The sequence below is a fragment of the Microcaecilia unicolor genome, chromosome 2 (genome assembly GCF_901765095.1).
Source record: "Microcaecilia unicolor chromosome 2, aMicUni1.1, whole genome shotgun sequence".
NCBI lineage: Eukaryota > Metazoa > Chordata > Amphibia > Gymnophiona > Siphonopidae > Microcaecilia > Microcaecilia unicolor.
This window is the reverse complement of record NC_044032.1, coordinates 556,906,268-556,925,372: the sequence shown is the minus strand read 5'-3', so window position 1 is coordinate 556,925,372 and position 19,105 is coordinate 556,906,268. Positions and strand designations below refer to the sequence as shown.

The window sequence follows — 19,105 nt, the reverse complement described above, 5'->3', positions numbered from 1 at the left end:
TTCTCCCTCCCCGTCTCAAACAATCTGAAGATTCTGGGAGTTACCATGGATCGAAATCTCACAATTGAAAATCACGCGAAGAATACAACTAAGAAAATGTTCCACTCCATGTGTGAAACTCAAAAGAGTAAAACCCTTCTTCCCAAGGGCCATTTTTCGGAGCCTGGTACAGTCATGATATTAAGTCACCTGGATACTGCAATGCACTCTAACGCTGGCTGTAAAGAACAGATCATCAAAAAAACTTCAAACAGTCCAGATACCGCAGCCAGACTCATATTTGGAAAAACAAAATTTGAAAGCGCAAAACCCTTACGAAAGAAATTACACTGCTCCCACTCAAAGAACGCATCGTGTTCAAGATCTGTACAATGGTCACAAAATCTGTTACGGAGAGTGCTCCAACCTACATGCTAGACCTCGTGGACCTACCACCCAGAAAGTGCTAAAAGTGTCTTCTTGCACCTTTCTCAACTACACTTCCCCAGCTGTAAAGGATTAAATACAGACTAACCAAATGCGACCAGCTTTTCCTACATGAGTACGAAGATGTGGAAGCACTTACCAACACACCTGAAAATGATCAACGAATTAACTAACTTCCGCAAATCTCTCAAAACTTATCTCTTTAACATGACAACCCATAACTAACTATAACACACACCTATCCACCTTTATCCCGGAATGTCTCGTCTATAACTGCTTGACCAGATCCCCTTGTTCTACTTGATTCTGTGTAACACCATTTGTATTCTTTTACCCTGATATGGCGATGCCATACAGGTCTTTGTAAGCCACATTGAGCCTGCAAATAGGTGGGAAAATGTGGGATACAAGTGCATAAATAAATAAATTATTTATTAGGATTTATTAACCGCCTTTATGAAAGATTCACCCAAGGTGGTGTACAGTAGGTACAATTTAACATAAAATGTATATTTTTGTTAACAGCATAACAATAGTAAAATAACCAAGAATAAACATACTTATAATAAACACACACCTCAACGTTCTGAAGACAAAGTCACACCACAACGAGAAAGGGTTCATAAGTTCATGGTGGTGAAGCCATCCAACTGACAATGCCTCCCTGCCCGCCCTCGCGTCAAACGTTGATGACGACGAGGGTGGAAGCATCAAAGCTGAAATGTTACCAGGCAATGGAACGCGACATAGAACAAACCTATCAGAAGAAAAAACAGGATAAGAAGGGAGGAGCATTCAGCTGTAGAACACCTCATTGTCTGTGCAGCACGGAGAGCAGACGAACACCGCTGGAAAGAGAGAATATCCAAGCAGTGGGTATGTACGGAAATACACTACATTGTTGTTGACGTGGAGCTGGGGGAGCAAGAGAACAGCGTGCCCCTCGCCATCTGGGATGTAGGCGGCTAGGACTACCTAAGTGACACCTGCAAACATCCCCCCCGACCCAGCCACCATCAAAGACCGACCCTGGCGGGGGGAGGAGTAGGGAAACACGCTCCTCCCCTGCCTAGGAATCGGTGGAGACTGGCTGGCAAACTCCATCATTACCAAAAAAAAAGACAATAAAAGCTAATAACAAAACCACGGAGTAACCAAACATCATAAAGAAAAAAAAACACTCTTTCTCACGCCAATGCTGGAAAACTCCCCTTTTCAAGAACCGACCGAGGACGTGCAAAACCATCCCCCGCCTCAGCAAACCCGTAACCCACCTCGGGATGCACCGAGCAAACAGCACAACACGCACTGCTTCCCGCAACGTATTCGTCTTCCATCGTTCCAACGCAGCCGGCCTGTAACGGACTGCACATACCGGTTCAACACCCGACGGCCACAGAGCGGCCTACTCTCCCTTCCGCAAACCACAGCACCAAGAACAAGACGCCGCTGCTTCCCACAGCGCTCCCTCTTTCAAACCGTTCCCCTCCAGCCGCACTAACATGGAACGAAAATACCGCTAAAACAACCGACGGCCCCCAGACAGTGCTCCTCTCCCACCAACCTACAAAAACCATCCATGGCATAAGGCTACCCTAACCCACCTCGAGGATTCCCCAACCTCCTTCACCCCGGAAAAATACAGCGCTGCTTCAAGCAGCGCATTTCTCTTGAAAAGAAAAACCTACAGCAGCCCTAAACCACCAAAATTCCCGACAACCAGGAGAACGAGCTCCTCTCCCTTCCACCCACCTAAACAAACATGCTGCCTCTGCACAACACCTAAGAGACTTAAAAAGGGAGAAAACATTCTATCCCACCACTGAGCAAATGCTGACCCCCCCCCTACAAACACCCTTACATTTCACCAAAACAAAGATCACCCTACACAAACCCCACTGACAAAGAAAACCCACTCACACAGACAATACAAAAGAAACACAAACTGCTAACACCCTGCAACAATAACCACACACAAGACACACACCAATCAATCACACTTTGCAAGCATACCACATCCCCCAACCCCCTCCCCCCAAAACAACTAAACAAAAAAACAAACCCACAGACACACACCAACAACCTACACGCACACACAACTAACTCTGTCACACATACACAGGACAATGCACCACAATCACACACATGAACTAACACAAACACCCCTCCCACACAAACCCACAGAACCTGCACAAAGATACAAGCACACTCAATTGCTATCTGACTCACTCTATATCATCCCTGTAGCCTAAACCCCTCAATGCCACCATCGCTCCATCCCAGTTTTGCAAGCATGGGGAGGAGGGGGGGGGGGAACCCCTGCAACTGAGATAAAGACCAGGGAACTGGGAGGGAGGGGGGACCCTGCCACATTATCACATTCTCCACACACACACTCGCATCCACTCTCTGTCTCTCTGTGTCACACACACACAAACGCACATTCACACTCTCACAAAGACCATCTCACAACACTCTCTCAAACACACTCTCCAAGGTTGTTTCAAAGTATGTGACTGGTAAGGAATTTTAGCTAAACCCAACAAACATGTTTTGTTTCTACAGCTCACACGTGTATTGTAAGACTATTTCAGGAAGTGTATAATTTAGAATTACTGTCTATGCATATGACTTGCTGTATTACTCTGTCACCCGTCAAACAACCCTCCTGTCTACACTGCCCTCCCCCAATATCAAGCAACCCTGCTCAATCTTCTGTTCTCCCCCCATGTCCAGCAAAACTGCTCTCTCCCATGCCCTGCCCCATGTCAACCAACCCTGCTCTTTCCCTGCTCCTGCGCTCATGTCCAACCCTGCTCTTTACCCTATCCTTGCCACCATGCCCACCAACTGGGAGGGAGGGAGGGGGGGGATGACGACGGACCCTGGAACTGGGAGGGAGGGAGGGGGGGAAGACCTTGGAACTGGGAGGGAGGGGGGGGACGGACCCTGGAACTGGGAGGGAGGGGGGGCCCCTGGCACACACTCTCAATCTCACACACACACTCGCTCTCTCACAGACACACTCGCACCCAGTCTCACTCTCTCTCTGTCACACACACACACTCGCACCCAGTCTCACTCTCTCTCTCTCTCTCTCACAGTCACTCTCACACACAATCTCTCAAACATACACACTCCGAGGAAAACCTTGCTAGCGCCCGTTTCATTTGTTTCGGAAACAGGCCTTTTTTACTAGTAAATACAATAAATGAGGTAAATTTGAAACCTAATAATAGAACTACTATGAAATAGTATGAAAAATATACACAGTTAACAGCAATGGAATTCAAGTACCAGAGATATAATGCAGTGTTAGCATAATGCTAATAATACACCTAATAAGCATCTATTAGAACATTCAACTAGCATCTATTAGAACATTCAACTAACATAGATATTTTACTAAAGATTTTCTACAATACGGCACACCACGTAGCTGAGGGACCAAGAGCAGATATATGATGGGCACAAGATGTGTGGTACAGAATCAGTTGGGATAATTTGATGGTTAGTTAAACTCAAGGCAAGTTTGTTGTATAGTTAAGGAAGAGATAAGGAACTGATCTGGTTACAGTGTGTGTAGCAAGCTAGTCCAGGTACAGAATGAGTGTATAGTCAGTTACCCTATGTATTAAAGGCTTGGGAGAAGAGCCAGGCTTTCACCTGCTTCCTGAAGTAGAGGTAGTCTCAAGTTATACATAGTCCCTCTAGGAGTAAAATCCAGAGCATGGAAGGCTAGCTGGCGGGTATCACATCATACAATTTTTTTTGATGAAGGTTCAGATAGTGATAATCCTTGAGAGTACCTTAGAGGTCTTAAAGATGTGTAAAGGGCTAACTTATTTTTTAAGTACTCTGTCCCATTAGCCCTGTAAGGTACTGGTATCTAGTGTAGCTTTTGCAGGAAGGTGTGTGATGTGGTCGCGCCACTTGCAGCTTTCTATCAGTCGTGCTGCCGCATTCTGAGTTAGTTGGAGCTGATACAAACTCTTTTGGCCTGTGTAAAGGGCATTACAGTAGTCTAGTCTATGCTGGTGAGGCTTGGGGACCCCTGCCAGCCAAGCCAGCAGACCTTGGGGCCTCCAAACCCAAATTGGGGGGCCCAGGCCCCCAAGGCCCCCCGTGGCTAAGCCACTGTCACCAACTAACCTATAAACAACTGTTTTGGGTAGGGTCTGGAGATCTGGCTTTTCCCACATATTCCCATAAACAGAAACTCCAAACACCAGCGTAGTTCAGTACCATTCTAATTGCACTTTTTACTGAGTTTTTAAATACTAAAACACAGTCAACAGTTGTCCATATTCTATTTTTGCCTTAATCATCTCAATTTCCGCCCACAAATAGGATAACTACAAAACCTTCACTTTAGCCCTTAATGCCCATGCCTCACAGATACTTTCAGATAAGTAACACTTTTGTGGGATGCAAACAAAACACTAAGGGGCCCTTTTATAGCCCAGTGGGTGGGGAGTGGATGTGCCCAGGTTAACTGCCGGAGCCCTCACCGCCTCTTAAATAGGAGGTGGTGAGGGCTCCAGCAGTAATGGCTGTGTGACAATTTTTAAAATACCGCATGGGCCATTTACTCGGCCTCCTTTAAAAATTCTCTTTACCTGCAGTGGTAAACGGTGTCCTTGGCGTGTGGCAATCCCATGCGCTGACACCACCACCGGCCACCTTTTACTGCCATTTGGTAAATATACTTGAAAATTGCACATTTTTCATTAAATGTTTTGTAGAATTCATACAGTGACAGACAAACATTTTTGTTAAAAGTGATCAACTTTAAAACATTTTAGGCAATGCTTGATTTTTGAGAACAGGTTTGTAAGTTTTAATAACTTGACATAATTTTGCAAAGATTTGTGAGCTAGTCCTCCACTTTTACAGGTTTGCAAGTATATTCTTGTTTTTTTTGTGCTGGAATCAGAGCATTTTTCTTTACTAGGTTTTATTATGGCTGGGCAATATTTTAATCTATGAAGAATGACATTTTTTGGTGAAGTGAAATATAAGCATATTAAAGTACAATAACTATGTAGATACTAATTTTGTAATATTTTCCTTGTGCTTGTTGAAACAAATGATCATACAGTTACTCATTTTTTAGATTTCTCCTGGTTTTACCTGGCCCTTAATCTCACTTAGAGCTCATGAGTCATGTAAGACTAGAGGTCACTGCAAAAATTACATTGGAAAAATGCCTCTGAGACAGATATTCTACCTGGATAATACTGCTAAATATCTTTACAGACCACCTTTGTACTATCTGAATAATATCGGGGTGGAGAGAGATTATCTGGGATAACCTAGGACAGCAAAAAAGCTGTTCCAATAACGCTGACATCTATGGCCCTATCCAGATATTCAGCGGCAGCCATTAGGCAGTGGTCAGCATTTAAAACAAATGCCAACAATTGTGGGCTCAATGTCAGGGGGTTAGTATTTTTGTAAGTTATGCCTTTGTGGTTTCCTTTTAGGAATGTGCACAGTGGAAGAACCCATGAAGAATTTACATCTAGACACAGTTTAGAATGGAAGTTCCTCTTTTTGGATCACAGGTTTGTTTCTTTAATAATATGATATACTGTACAATTTGTTTTGTCATTAATTTTTCTTTCCAACAGCACCCAAGGTCACAACGTCCATTCAGTTTGCAAAATGTGTCTAAACTTCTGTCTCGGTGAAACATTTCTGGCTAAAATATATGAAATGAGGCACAAGTACTGTGGTGTTCCAAGCCTTTGTAAATTTCCATGTATAGGCTGAGACACTTAGGGCCCTGTTTGGAAAGGCGCACTAGCGTTCTTTAGCGTGCACGAGCTGTGTAGACGCCCACAATATTCCTATGGACATCTACACTGCATGTGCTAATTTTTAGCACATGCTAAAGGACGCTAGCGTGCCTTTGTAAACAGGGTCCTTTGCATAATTTGCTCCTTCCCATTCAGGGCAAGAATATAACATGTTGCTGTTAAAAAAAGACACTTCTGAATATAGGAATTTCTCTACAAAAAAACTTATTACAACAGTGAGGTAGTTGATGACTCTTCCCCCTTTCCCAGTATCCAGAGTGAAGTGCAACAGTTTTAAATGTGGCTCTTGAATTGTGCTTTTCTACATAATGTAGTAAACATTGTCAGCATGAAAGCTTCATTAAATTGATTTCAGGAGTAATATTTTTTTCCATAATATGTAACCATGTGTTGCCTGTATCCAAGAAAGAATGAGAAGCATTTGTTATAACAAAGTAAAGGCTAAATGTAATTCTAAAGCACATTAATGTCTTGTGTGATGTAGGGCACCTCCAGTAATAGGCTATTTACCATTTGAAGTTCTGGGGACCTCGGGATATGATTACTATCATGTTGATGATCTGGAAAATCTTGCAAAATGCCACCAGCACTGTAAGTAAATTCTGCAACTTCCCAATAATAAATCTGAAACTTTTTAACTTGTGAAGTTTAGCAACTTGCTCAACTTTAGACATCCATATCTAGTACTGTTTAACAGGTACTATTTTTTTGTAGACGAAACTAGCCTTTTATTACTCGGAGGTAACATAAAATTATATAACATAACCATTTGCCTTATAATATAGTATTGTCTGCTTCCCGGAAGCATAAACCTCAGTCTTCTTTGAAACAAACCTCTTTGATGGGTCTGTTTTAAAGAGAAAAGGATTTTACGCTTTGTGAAGGTGATTATAATGAGTTTGATTAGAAAAAGAAAGTTAAAACGGGACTGTGAAACTCAATGGGAGTAATTCTTGCTCAAGATATTTTATACTTTTTTTTTAAAGAGTTCTATAGTATGTTCTGCCCCTGGGTTACCTGTGACAGTTATTACCAAGTTGTGTCCTGTATCTGCTGCTTAACTCAGGTCATGCCCACATTGCACCCAGTGGATCATGAGCAGCACTCTTCAGCAGGGATTGGTCAACAACAATTTACTATCCAGCTTATTTTCGAAAGAGAAAGACGCCCATATTTCAACCAAATCGGGAGATGGGCGCCTTTCTCCTATGGGGCCCAAATCGGTATAATCAAAAGCGCGATTTTGGGCGCCTCCAACTGCAGTCTGGTCGCGGGAACAGACAAAGTTGACGGGGGCGTGTCGGATGGCGTGGTGAAGGCAGGACTGGGGCGTGTTTATCGGCCGAGGAGAGATGGGCGCGCTCGGCCGATAATGGAAAAAAGAAGGGCGGCAGAAGCGAGAATTTGGGCACTTTTGTTTTTTCACAAAACAAGTCCCCAAAAGTACCCCAACTGCCCAGATGACCGCCGGAGGGAAATCGGGGATGACCTCCCTGACTCCCCCAGTGGTCACTAACCTCCTCCCACCGAAAAAAAAAAGGAACTTAAAATTTTTTTTTGCCAGCCTGTCTGCCAGCCTCAAATGTCATACCCAGCTCCATCACAGAAGTATGCAGGTCCCTGGAGCAGTTGTTAGTGGGTGCAGTGCATTTCAGGCAGGCGGACGCAGGCCCATCCCCCCATCCCCCCCAACTGTATTATCGAAACAAAAGATGGACGCCCATCTTTTTCGAAAATACAGTCTGTCCCACACCTTCACGTACCCGTCCTTGGAGATAGGCGCCCATGGAGATGGGCGTTCGCGTTCGATTATGCCCCTCTATGTCATCTCCTATAAAATTTTATTCAGACTAACATAAGAGCATAAGCATCGCCATACTGGGACGAACCAAAGGTCTGTAAAGCCCAGTATCCCTGTTTCCAACAGTTGCCAATCCAGGTCACACGCACCTAGCAAGATCCCAGAACAGTAAAACAGATTTTATGCTGCTTATCCTAGAAATAAGCCAACATGGATTTAGTGAAGGGAAATCTTGCCTCAGCAATCTATTACATTTCTTTGAAGGGGTAAACAAACATGTGGATAAATGTGAGCCGGTTGATATTGATGATCACTCTCTTAACAAAATTCTAACAAGCAATGCTACTGGTAACAATATATTCCTCCTACAATTCGACATGTCCAGCGCGTTCGACATGGTAAACCACAAAATACTACTGAACATACTAGAATGCTTCGGGATCGGTGGAAGCGTACTCCGCTGGATCAAAGGCTTCCTAACCACAAGAACATACCAAATGACCTCACACTTCAAACATCATCACCATGGAAACCTGAATGTGGAGTACCACAAGGATCACCGCTGTCACTGACCCTTTTCAACTTAATGATGACACCCCTAGCCAAATTGCTATCCAACCAAGGCCTTAATCCTACATCTACGCAGACGATGTCACGATCTACATCCCGTTCCAACACGATCTCACAGAAATCACAATAAATTAAACACAGTCTCCAAATCATGAATTCATGGGCGGATGCCATTTCAATAAAACTCAACGCAGAAAAAACACAATGCCTCATCCTCTCATCACAATACAACACGTACAACCCATCACCATAAATACCCCAGAGTACACCCTTCCTATTTCAGAAATCCTGAAAATTCTCAGAGTCACAATTGACCAAAATCTCACTCTAGAAATCCAAGCCCGAAAACACAACAAAGAAAATGTTCCATTCAATGTGGAAACTCAAAACAGTAAAAACCTTCTTTCCCAAGGGAAACATTCCGCAGCCTGGTACAATCAATGGTACTAAGCACCTAGATTACCCAGATGCAAAGAACAAATCATTAATAAACTCCAAACTGCACAAAACACAGCAGCCAGACTCATTTTTGGAAAATCAAAATACGAAAGCGCCAAATCCCTAAGAGAAAAATTACACTGGCTCCCAATTAAAGGTAAAATTATGTATAATCATACCTGATAATTTTCTTTCCATTAATCATAGCTGATCAATCCATAGACTGGTGGGTGTGTCCATCTACGCAGCGGTGGAGATAGAGAGCAAACTTTTGCCTCCCTATATGTGGTCATGTTGCTGCCGGAAACTCCTCAGTATGTCGATATCAAGCTCCATCCGCAGGACTCAGCACCTTAGAGAATTACACCCACGAAGGGACACTCTGCCCAGCTCACCACCGCCGAAACGGGGGAGGGGAAATAACCCAGCTCATCCCCACACAAGTGGGGGAGGGGAATCCGTCCAGCTCATCCCCGCGGAGCGGGGGAGGGACACCACAACCGCCGATGCGGGGGGATCTGGCTTATCCTGCAACCGCGGGAGGAGCTGACTGACCCTAACACCGCCGAAGCGGGAGGGGTACAAAGCTGCCCTACAGCCGCACGAAGCGGGAGGAGTGCCGGCAGAATTTAAGTCTCAATCCAGCCCCGTAAAACGGAGGGGAGAGGAATGCAGCAGCTCACTGTAACACAAACTCGTCTTAACTCTTGAAGAATCCAAGTGAAAAAAACTTGAACACGAAGTCTTTCTGAAGTAACTGAAGACTAAACTTGAACCTGAAATGCAACCAGAATAAAAACAGTACAGATATCTGGGAGGGGGCTATGGATTGATCAGCTATGATTAATGGAAAGAAAATTATCAGGTATGATATACATAATTTTACCTTCCATATCATCAAGCTGATCAATCCATAGACTGGTGGGATGTACCGAAGCAGTACTCACCCAGGGCGGGACATTGAAATCCCTGACCTCAACACTGAAGCTCCAAACCGGGCCTCCGCCTGTGCAGCCACAGTCAAACGGTAATGCTTGGAGAATGTATGAGCCGAAGCCCAAGTTGCCGCCTTGCATATCTCTTCCAAGGAGACGGATCCGGCCTCTGCCATCGAGGCCTGCCTGAGCTCTCGTGGAGTGAGCCTTCAGCTGGATAGGCGGCACCTTCCCCGCGGCCACATAAGCCGCTGCAATGGCTTCCTTGACCCATCTTGCCACTGTAGGCTAGCAGCCTGCAGACCCTTACGAGGACCTGCAAACAGGACAAACAGATGATCCGATTTCCGGAAATCATTGGTCACTTCCAAGTATCTGATGATGACTCGTCTCACATCCAGATATTTAAGAGCAGAGTACTCCTCTGGGTAGTCCTCCCTACGAAAGGAAGGGAGACAGAGCTGCTGATTCACATGGAGCGAGAAACAATCTTGGGCAGGAAGGAAGGCACTGTGCGAATAGTCACTCCTGCCTCAGTGAACTGCAGAAAAGGCTCTCGACATGAGAGCGCCTGGAGCTCGGAAACTCTTCTGGCTGAAGTGATAGCCACCAAAAAGACTGCTTTCAACGTCAGGTCTTTCAGAGATGCCCTCGACAAGGGTTCAAAAGGCGGCTTCTGCAATGCTCTTAGTACCAGGTTGAGATTCCACGCAGGCACCACTGAGTGCAGAGGAGGGCGCAGGTGATTAACTCCCTTGAGAAAGCGCACCACATCTGGCTGCGAAGCCAGGGAAGCACCCTTCAGGCGGCCCCTGAAGCAAGCCAGAGCCGCTACCTGGACTTTAAGGGAACTGAGCGACAGGCCTTTCTCCAGACCTTCTTGCAGGAACGCCAACACTGAAGAATTGGAGCAGTGAAGGGAGAAAGTGAGCCTGCTTCACACCACGCTGCAAAGATACGCCAAACCCTGGCTTAAGCAGTAGAAGTAGAGTGCTTCCTCGCTCTCAGCATAGTGGCGATGACCTTGTCTGAGAAGCCCTTCTTCCTCAGACGCTGCCGCTCAATAGCCAGGCCATAAGACCAAAGGGGGAGGGATCCTCCATCACCACGGGACCCTGATGTAACAGGCCCTGCTCCACTGGCAGCCGCAGAGGATCGTCGACTGAGAGCCTGATCAAGTCCGCATACCAGGGACGCCTGGGCCAATCCGGACCCACCAGGATTACCCTGCCGGGATGCTTTGCCACCCGGTCTAGCACCCTGGCCAACATGGGCCAGGGCGGGAACACATAGAGAAGCTCTTGTGTCGGCCACTGTTGGAGAAGAGCATCTACTCCCAGGGATCGAGGGTCCCGTCCTCTGCTGAAAAAGCGCGGCACTTGGCAATTGGCCGATGACGCCATCAGATCTAGGCTCGGCTGGCCCCAGCGCTTCGTGATGTCCAAGAACGCCTGAGCAGATAGCTGCCACTCTCCGGGCTCCAAGGTATGGCGACTGAGAAGTCCGCCTTGACATTCATGACTCCGGCAATGTGGGCCGCTGAAAGCTGCTCCAGGTTCGCTTCCGCCCACTGGCAAAGATTCATAGCCTCCTTGGCTAGAGGGGCGCTCTTGGTACCTCCCTGGCGGTTGACATAGGCCACAGCCGTGGCATTGTCCGACAGGACCCATACCGGCTTCAACACCAGTACCGGGATGAACTCCAAAAGCGCCAACCGAATGGCTCTGAGTTCCAGGAGGTTGATAGACCACTTTGCCTCTGCAGGAGACCAGAGCCCCTGCGCTGTCCTTCCCAAGCAGTGGGCTCCCCAGCCCGACAACGAGGCGTCCGTCGTGACGACAATCCACTCTGGGTCACCAGAGGCATTCCCGCAGACAACTTGTCTGTCTGCATCCACCAGCTCAGCGCCTTGCGCACTGCTGGGTCCAAGGGAAGGCGCACAGCATAATCCTCCGACATCGGAGTCCAGCGCTGCAGCAAAGAGTGTTGAAGTGGTCTCATATGAGCCCTGGCCCAGGGCACAACTTCCATCGTGGCCGTCATAGAACCCAACAGCTGCACATAGTCCCAAGCCCGAAGGGGAGAGGCTACTAGGAACTGGTCCACCTGAGCCTGAAGTTTGACAATCCGATTGTCTGGCAGGAACACTCTGCCCACTTGGGGTGTCGAATCGGACTCCCAGGTACTCCAGGGACTGAGTCGGGCGCAGCTGGCTCTTCTCCCAGTTGATGATCCATCCCAGGGAGCTCAAAGAGCAACTACCCGGTCCACAGCTTTGCCGCACTCTGCATAAGAGGGGGCTCGGATCAACCAGTCGTCCAGATAAGGATGGACTTGTACCCCTTCCTTTCGTAGGAAGGCCGCGATGACCACCATTACTTTGGAAAAGGTCCGCGGAGCAGTAGCCAACCCGAAAGGGAGGGCTCTGAACTGGAAGTGTCGTCCCAGGACTGCAAAACGCAGAAAGCGTTGATGAGGAGGCCAGATGGGAATATGCAGGTACGCTTCCTTGATGTCCAAGGATACCAGGAACTCTCCTGCCTTCACTGCCGCTATAACAGAGCGGAGAGTCTCCATGCGAAAGTGCCGCACTTTCAAGGCCCGATTGACCCCTTTGAGGTCGAGGATAGGCCGGACAGAACCTCCTTTCTTTGGTACCACAAAGTAAATGGAGTAACGTCCCTTGCCAAGCTGACTTTCTGGCCCCGGAACGACCGCGCCCAGGCGGATCAGATTGTCCAAAGTCTGCTGCACTGCCACAGCTTTGACCGGAGACTTGCAGGGAGAGAGTACAAACCCGTCTTTTAAGGGTCGGCAGAACTCTAGTTTGTAGCCGTCTCTGATGACTTCCAGCACCCACGCGTCTGAAGTTATTGTGGTCCACTCGCCCAGAAACGAGGACAGCCGTCCTCCAATCTGCACTGGGGCGTGGACCAAGACCCCGTCATTGGGTACGAGACCCTGGGGGAGGACCGGAGGGAGCCCTCCGGGACGGCGGTCTCTGCGAAAGGAATGCTGCTTGGGGGAGAAATTCCTCTTGAAGGAAGAGGGGGCAGAGGAACCCGACTTGCCCGGGCGGTACCGACGGGCTTCCTGCAACCGTCCTCTGGAGGTACCGGGACGAGTACTAGCCCGAGCCCTGACCTCTGGTAATTTCTTGCCCTTAGACGTGCCGAGATCGGTCACGATTTTGTCCAGCTCGACCCCAAAGAGCAGCTTGCCTTTAAAAGGCAACCTAGCTAGGCGGGATTTAGAGGCGTGGTCAGCAGACCAATGTTTCAGCCAAAGCCACCGCCGCGCAGAGATTGTCTGAGCCATGCCTTTCGCTGAGGCCCTCAAGACATCATACAGCAAGTCTGCCAAATAGGCTAAGCCCGATTCCAGGGCCGGCCAATCAGCCCTCAAGGAATGATCCGAGGGGGAAGCCCGCTGCACCATAGTCAGGCACGCCCTGGCCACATAGGAGCCGCAAACTGAGGCCTGCAAACTTAAAGCAGCCGCCTCAAAGGACGACCTTAAGGCCGCCTCCAATCTTCTGTCTTGGGCGTCCTTTAGGGCCGTGCCACCTTCCACCGGCAACGCCGTTTTCTTAGTCACCGCAGTGATTAAAGAATCCACGGTAGGCCACAGATAGGTCTCACGTTCACTCACAGCCAAAGGATAGAGGCGGGACATAGCCCTAGCCACTTTAAGGCTCGCTTCTGGGACATCTCATTGAGCCGAAATTAAGGTGTGCATGGCATCATGCACGTGGAAGGTTCTAGGCGGGCGCTTCGTCCCCAGCATAATGGCAGAGCCAACAGGGGCTGAGGGAGAGACGTCCTCCGGAGAGGAAATCTTCAAAGTGTCCATGGCCTGTAACAACAGGTTGGGCAAATCCTCTGGGCTAAAAAGCCGCGCTGCAGAGGGGTCATCCGCTCCATCCGAGCGGGGATCCGTCTCCTCCAAGGAATCCGCAAAGGACCGTTGGGAGACCTCAGACACGCTGCCCTCATCTACATCGGAGGAGACAAATTCCTCCAAGGCCTGGGAATCAACCCGAGGGCGTTTACCTCTGGGAACCTCAACCTCTTTACCAGACGAGGGAGCAGGGGCAGCGTTGTGCATGAGGAAGGCCTGATGCAGCAGCAAAACAAACTCGGAGGAGAAACCCCCCAGACTGTGCACTTCCGCAGCCTGGGCAACAGCCCTAGACGCACCCTCAACCGGCGCTCGCAATAGCGGGGGAGAGACATGCTGCGCATCCAAAATGGCGTCCGGCGCGAAACTCCGCGAAGGAGCCGCACGGGAAGAACGGCTCTTAACTTTAGCCGCTTCTGTGCCGTCGCCCAAATTAAGGGCGTTCATGGCATTAATGTCTCCAACCTCAAGGGTGGCCCTAGAAGAAGCCGTCCGAGCCGCGTGGCCGGCCAAGATGGCGGAGGCGAGGAGCGGGGGATGGGCGTTTATGGCGGGAAAAACCGCCACGCCGGAGGAAGGACCGGGACATTCATCGGTCACGAAACTGTCACCCAACAAGGGCAAATCAGGCTTTAAGACCCCCGCATCCCCTCTAGAAGCGCTCAAGCGACCCGGGGAGCGACCCTTTGCGCCCTCGCCCTCCGACGCCATATGCCACGAGGAGAAGAATCGGGGAACCCCCTGCCCGCTATAAAAAGGTAAAAATTAACTGCTGTCCGCTCCGAGTTGTAACGACCTGGTGTCCCAGTGAGTAGCTGCAATAGACGCTTAAATAAACGTCGAAATAAACGCCTTTAAGGACGTTCAAAATTTTTTTTTTTTTTTTAACGGAGCCAGCGGGAGGGGGGAGAAAAGGAGGGACCTGGCACCACCAGGTTTGCACTTGCTCAAAAGAGCCCTCAACCCCAGGCACTCAACAAAACCTAAAAATTAGGCTTGGAGGCCTAGCCAGAGCTGCTGCTGTGTGTGACCACCACCTGCTGAGATAGAGAACATACTGGGGAGTTTCCGGCAGCACATGACCACATATAGGGAGGCAAAAGTTTGCTCTCTATCTCCACCTGCTGGTAGATGGACACAACCCACCAGTCTATGGATTGATCAGCTTGATGATATGGAAGAACGTATTGCGTTCAAAATCTGCACCCTGTCACACAAAATTATTCATGGCGAAGCTCCAATCTACATGACAGACCTCATAGACTTACCAACCAGGAACACAAAAAAGGTCAGCACGAACATTCCTGAACCTCCACTACTCTAGCTGCAAAGGACTAAAATATAAATCAACCTATTCATCCAGCTTCTCATACATAAGCACGCAATTATGGAATGCGCTACCAAATGCCATAAAATCAATGCATGACCTAACAAACTTCCGAAAATGACTAAAAACCAACCTGTTCAAAAAGGCATACCACAATTGATGCATCCTAAATACCAGACAATGAAACCGATACTAGAAATAGACGAAAATGAACTTTCAGTACTTGACTACTTCGCCTACTCTGTCAATTACTGAACTTTAATGCAATACCACTTGATTTCTTATCCTGGAAAAGAATCTTTAACACTTGACTGCTTAATTTACTTTGTCATTACGAACTTTACTACAATACCATTCTGTATTTCTTGATCCGGAATTGGCGATCGCCATTACAGTACAATGTAAGCCACATTGAGCCTGCAAATAGGTGGGAAAATGTGGGATACAAATGCAATAAATAAATATTGTGTGTCTGGATTTTCAAAAGGTGTTTGACAAAGTACCTCATGAAAGACTCCAGAGGAAATTGGAGAGTCGTGGGATAGGAGGTAGTGTCCTATTCTGGATTAAAAACTGGTTAAAAGGTAGAAAACAGAGATTAGGGTTAAATGGTCAATATTCTCAATGGAGATGGGTAGATAGTAGGGTTCCGCAGGGGTCTGTGCTGGGACCACTGCTTTTTAACATATTTATAAATGATTTAGCGATGGGAGTAACTAGTGAGGAAATTAAATTTGCTGACGACACAAAGTTATTCAAAGTTGTTAAATCACGAGAGGATTGTGAAAAATTACAAGAGGACCTTACAAGACTGGGTGACGTGAAGGGGCATAATCGAAAGGGGCGCCCAAGTTTTCCTGAGGACGGCCTCGTAGGACGTCCTGGCGAAGGGGCGGGGAAACCCGTATTATCGAAACAAGATGGGTGTCCATCTTTCGTTTTGATAATACGGTCGGGGACGCCCAAATCTTGAAATTTAGGTCGTCCCTAGAGATGGTCATCCTTAGATTTGGTTGTTTCTGATTTTGGGCGAAAATGGAAACCAATGACACCCATCTCAGAAATGACCAAATACAAGCCCTTTGGTCGTGGGAGGAGCCAGCATTCGTAGTGCACTGGTCCCCCTCACATGCCAGGACACCAACTGGGCACCCTAGGGGGCACTGCAGTGGACTTCAGAAAAAGCTCCCAGGTACATAGCTCCCTTACCTTGTCTGCTGAGCCCCCCAGGACCCCCCCAAAACCCACTCCCCACAACTGCACACCACTACCATAGCCCTTATGATGAAGGCGGGCACCCAGATGTGGGTACAGTGGGTTTCTGGTGGGTTTTGAAGGGCTCACATTTACTATCACAAGTGTAACAGGTAGGGGGGATGGGCATGGGTTCACCTGCCTGAAGTGCACTGCACCCAATAAATACTGCTCCAGGGACCTGCATACTGCTGTTATGGTATGACATTTGAGGCTGGCATAGAGGCTGGCAAAAAATATTTTTAAAATTTTGTTGTGGGAGGGGGTTAGTGACCACTGGGGGAGTCAGGGGAGGTCATCCCTGATTCTATCCGGTGGTCATCTGGTTAGTTCGAGCACCTTTTTGTGACTTGGTCATAAGAAAACAAGGACCAGGTAAAGTCGTCCAAGTGTTCATCAGGGACTCCCTTTTTTTTCCATTATGGTTCGAGGACGCCCATGTGTTAGGCATGCCCAAGTCTCGCCTTTGCTACGCCTCCGACACGTCCCTCGGAACTTTGGTCATCCCCACGACGGAAAGCAGTTGGGGACGCCGAAAATCGGCTTTCCATTATACCGATTTGGGTGACCCTGTGAGAAAGATGCCCATCTTGCGGTTTGTGTAAAAAGATGGGCGTCCTTCTCTTTTGAAAATAAGCCTGTGAGTGTCTAAATGGCAGATGACGTTTAATGTTGAGATGTGCAAAGTGATGCATATAGGAAAGAGGAACCCGAATTATAGCTACGTAATGCAAGGTTCTAGATTAGGAGTCACCGACCAAGAAAGGGATCTAGGTGTTGTCGTTGATGATACGTTGAAACTTTCTGCTCAGTGTGCTGCAGCGGCTAAGAAAGCAAATAGAATGCTAGGTATTATTAGGAAAGGAATGGAAAACAAAAATGAGGATGTTATAATGCCTTTGTATCACTCCATGGTGTGACCGCTCCTCAAATATTGTGTTCAATTCTGGTCACCACATCTCAAAAAAGATATAGTGGAATTAGAAAAGGTGCAGAGAAGGGTGATGAAAATGATAAAGGGTATAGGACAACTTCCCTATGAGGAAAGGCTAAAGCTGCTAGGGCTCTTCAGCTTGGAGAAAAGATGGCTGAGGGGAGATATGATAGAGGTCTATAAAATAATGAGTGGAGTGGAAAGGATAGACGTGAAGCGACTGGGGAGCATTTGATAAAGCTACAAAGTAGTAAATTTAAAACGAATCAGAGAAAATCTTTCTTCACTCAATGTTTAATTAAACTCTGGAATTCGTTGCCAGAGAATGTGGTAAAGGCAGTTAGCTTAATGGGGTTTAAAAAAGGTTTGGACAACTTCCTAAAGGAAAAGTGTATAGACCATTATTAAAATGGACTTGGGGAAACTCCACTGCTTATTTCTGGGATAAGCAGCATTAAATGTTTTGTACTTTTTGGGATCTTGCCACATTTTTAGTGACCTGGATTGGCCACTGTTGGAAACAGGATACTGGGCTTGATAGACCTTGCCGACTTCACCCATTTCAAATTCATGCTGAACTCCTTCCAGTCTGCCCTTTCATTGGCCAAACAAGATTACTTCACCCATTTGACTAATTCCCTAGGTTCTAACCCTCAACTTCTTTTCGCCGCACTGAACTCTCTTCTCAAAGCACCTCCGTCTCCTATTCCCCCTTCTCTTTCTCCACAGACTCTAGCTGATTACTTCCATGATAAAATCCGTAAAATTAACCTTGAATTTTCATCCAAACCCTCCCCACCTCTCTCTCCCTTAGTCCACACCCCCTACTCTCCTTCCTCTCCTTCTTTCTCCTCCTCCTCAGAAGTTTCTACTGAAGAAACTGCCCTTCTTCTTTCCTCCTCGTCATCCCATCCCCACTTATCTACTTAACACTATCTCTCCTACTATCATCCCTGTTTAATTTCAGTACTCATATTCATAAAAGAATCCAATATAACACCCAAGACTCTCAACTTTTATCAATAGTTAGCAATGAGCCATCTGAACAGAAAGCATGACCAGGTGTATTCGACTTATTTGTACTAAACCATAAAACTTTTGTCTTTTCTGCTTTTAGTTTGTCATACTGAGAGGGACTGTTGTTTTATTAAATCCACTGCAGACTTAATACCAATGAATAGACTATCTTGAGATACACCAGACACTAATAAGAAAATATAATCTGCAAAGGATAAAAGTTTCATACCATCGTCAAGTTTCACATGTCTAAGTAAACTCATATATATATATATATATATATATATATATATATATATATATATATTAATTATACAGTAATGTAGATATAGAAGTTCCTTGTGGAAATCCACCCGATGGTTTTCATGAATCAGAAGACTTTTTAATCTTCATTACTGAATAATACCTATTTACCAAAGAAGAATAAACCACTGAAGAATAGATGAAGTGAACCCACCCTAGTTCAGTTAACATATCAATTGGATTACTGTGATTAACCATGTCAAGCTCTGCAGAAATATCAAATTGAAGCAGTACAATATCTTTTCCTCTGCTCAATGCCTTTTTTTTACTTCTGATTTTAATAATAGTAAAAATGTCTTGGTGCTATGATACATTCTAAAACCATGCTGAGAGTCATAGAAAAAGTTAACTTTATGTACAAATTCAGTTAATTGAAGA

General features: G+C 46.7%; 1 protein-coding gene across 1 annotated transcript in view; it reads left to right on the top strand.

Moving 5' to 3' along the window:
• Positions 1-19,105, top strand: part of CLOCK (clock circadian regulator) — a 250,497-nt gene that overhangs the window by 114,300 nt on the left and 117,092 nt on the right. Inside the window, 3 exon segments of the mRNA XM_030192205.1 lie at positions 5,913-5,933; positions 5,936-5,993; positions 6,733-6,839. Coding sequence (XP_030048065.1) covers positions 5,913-5,933; positions 5,936-5,993; positions 6,733-6,839 — 186 coding nt within the window.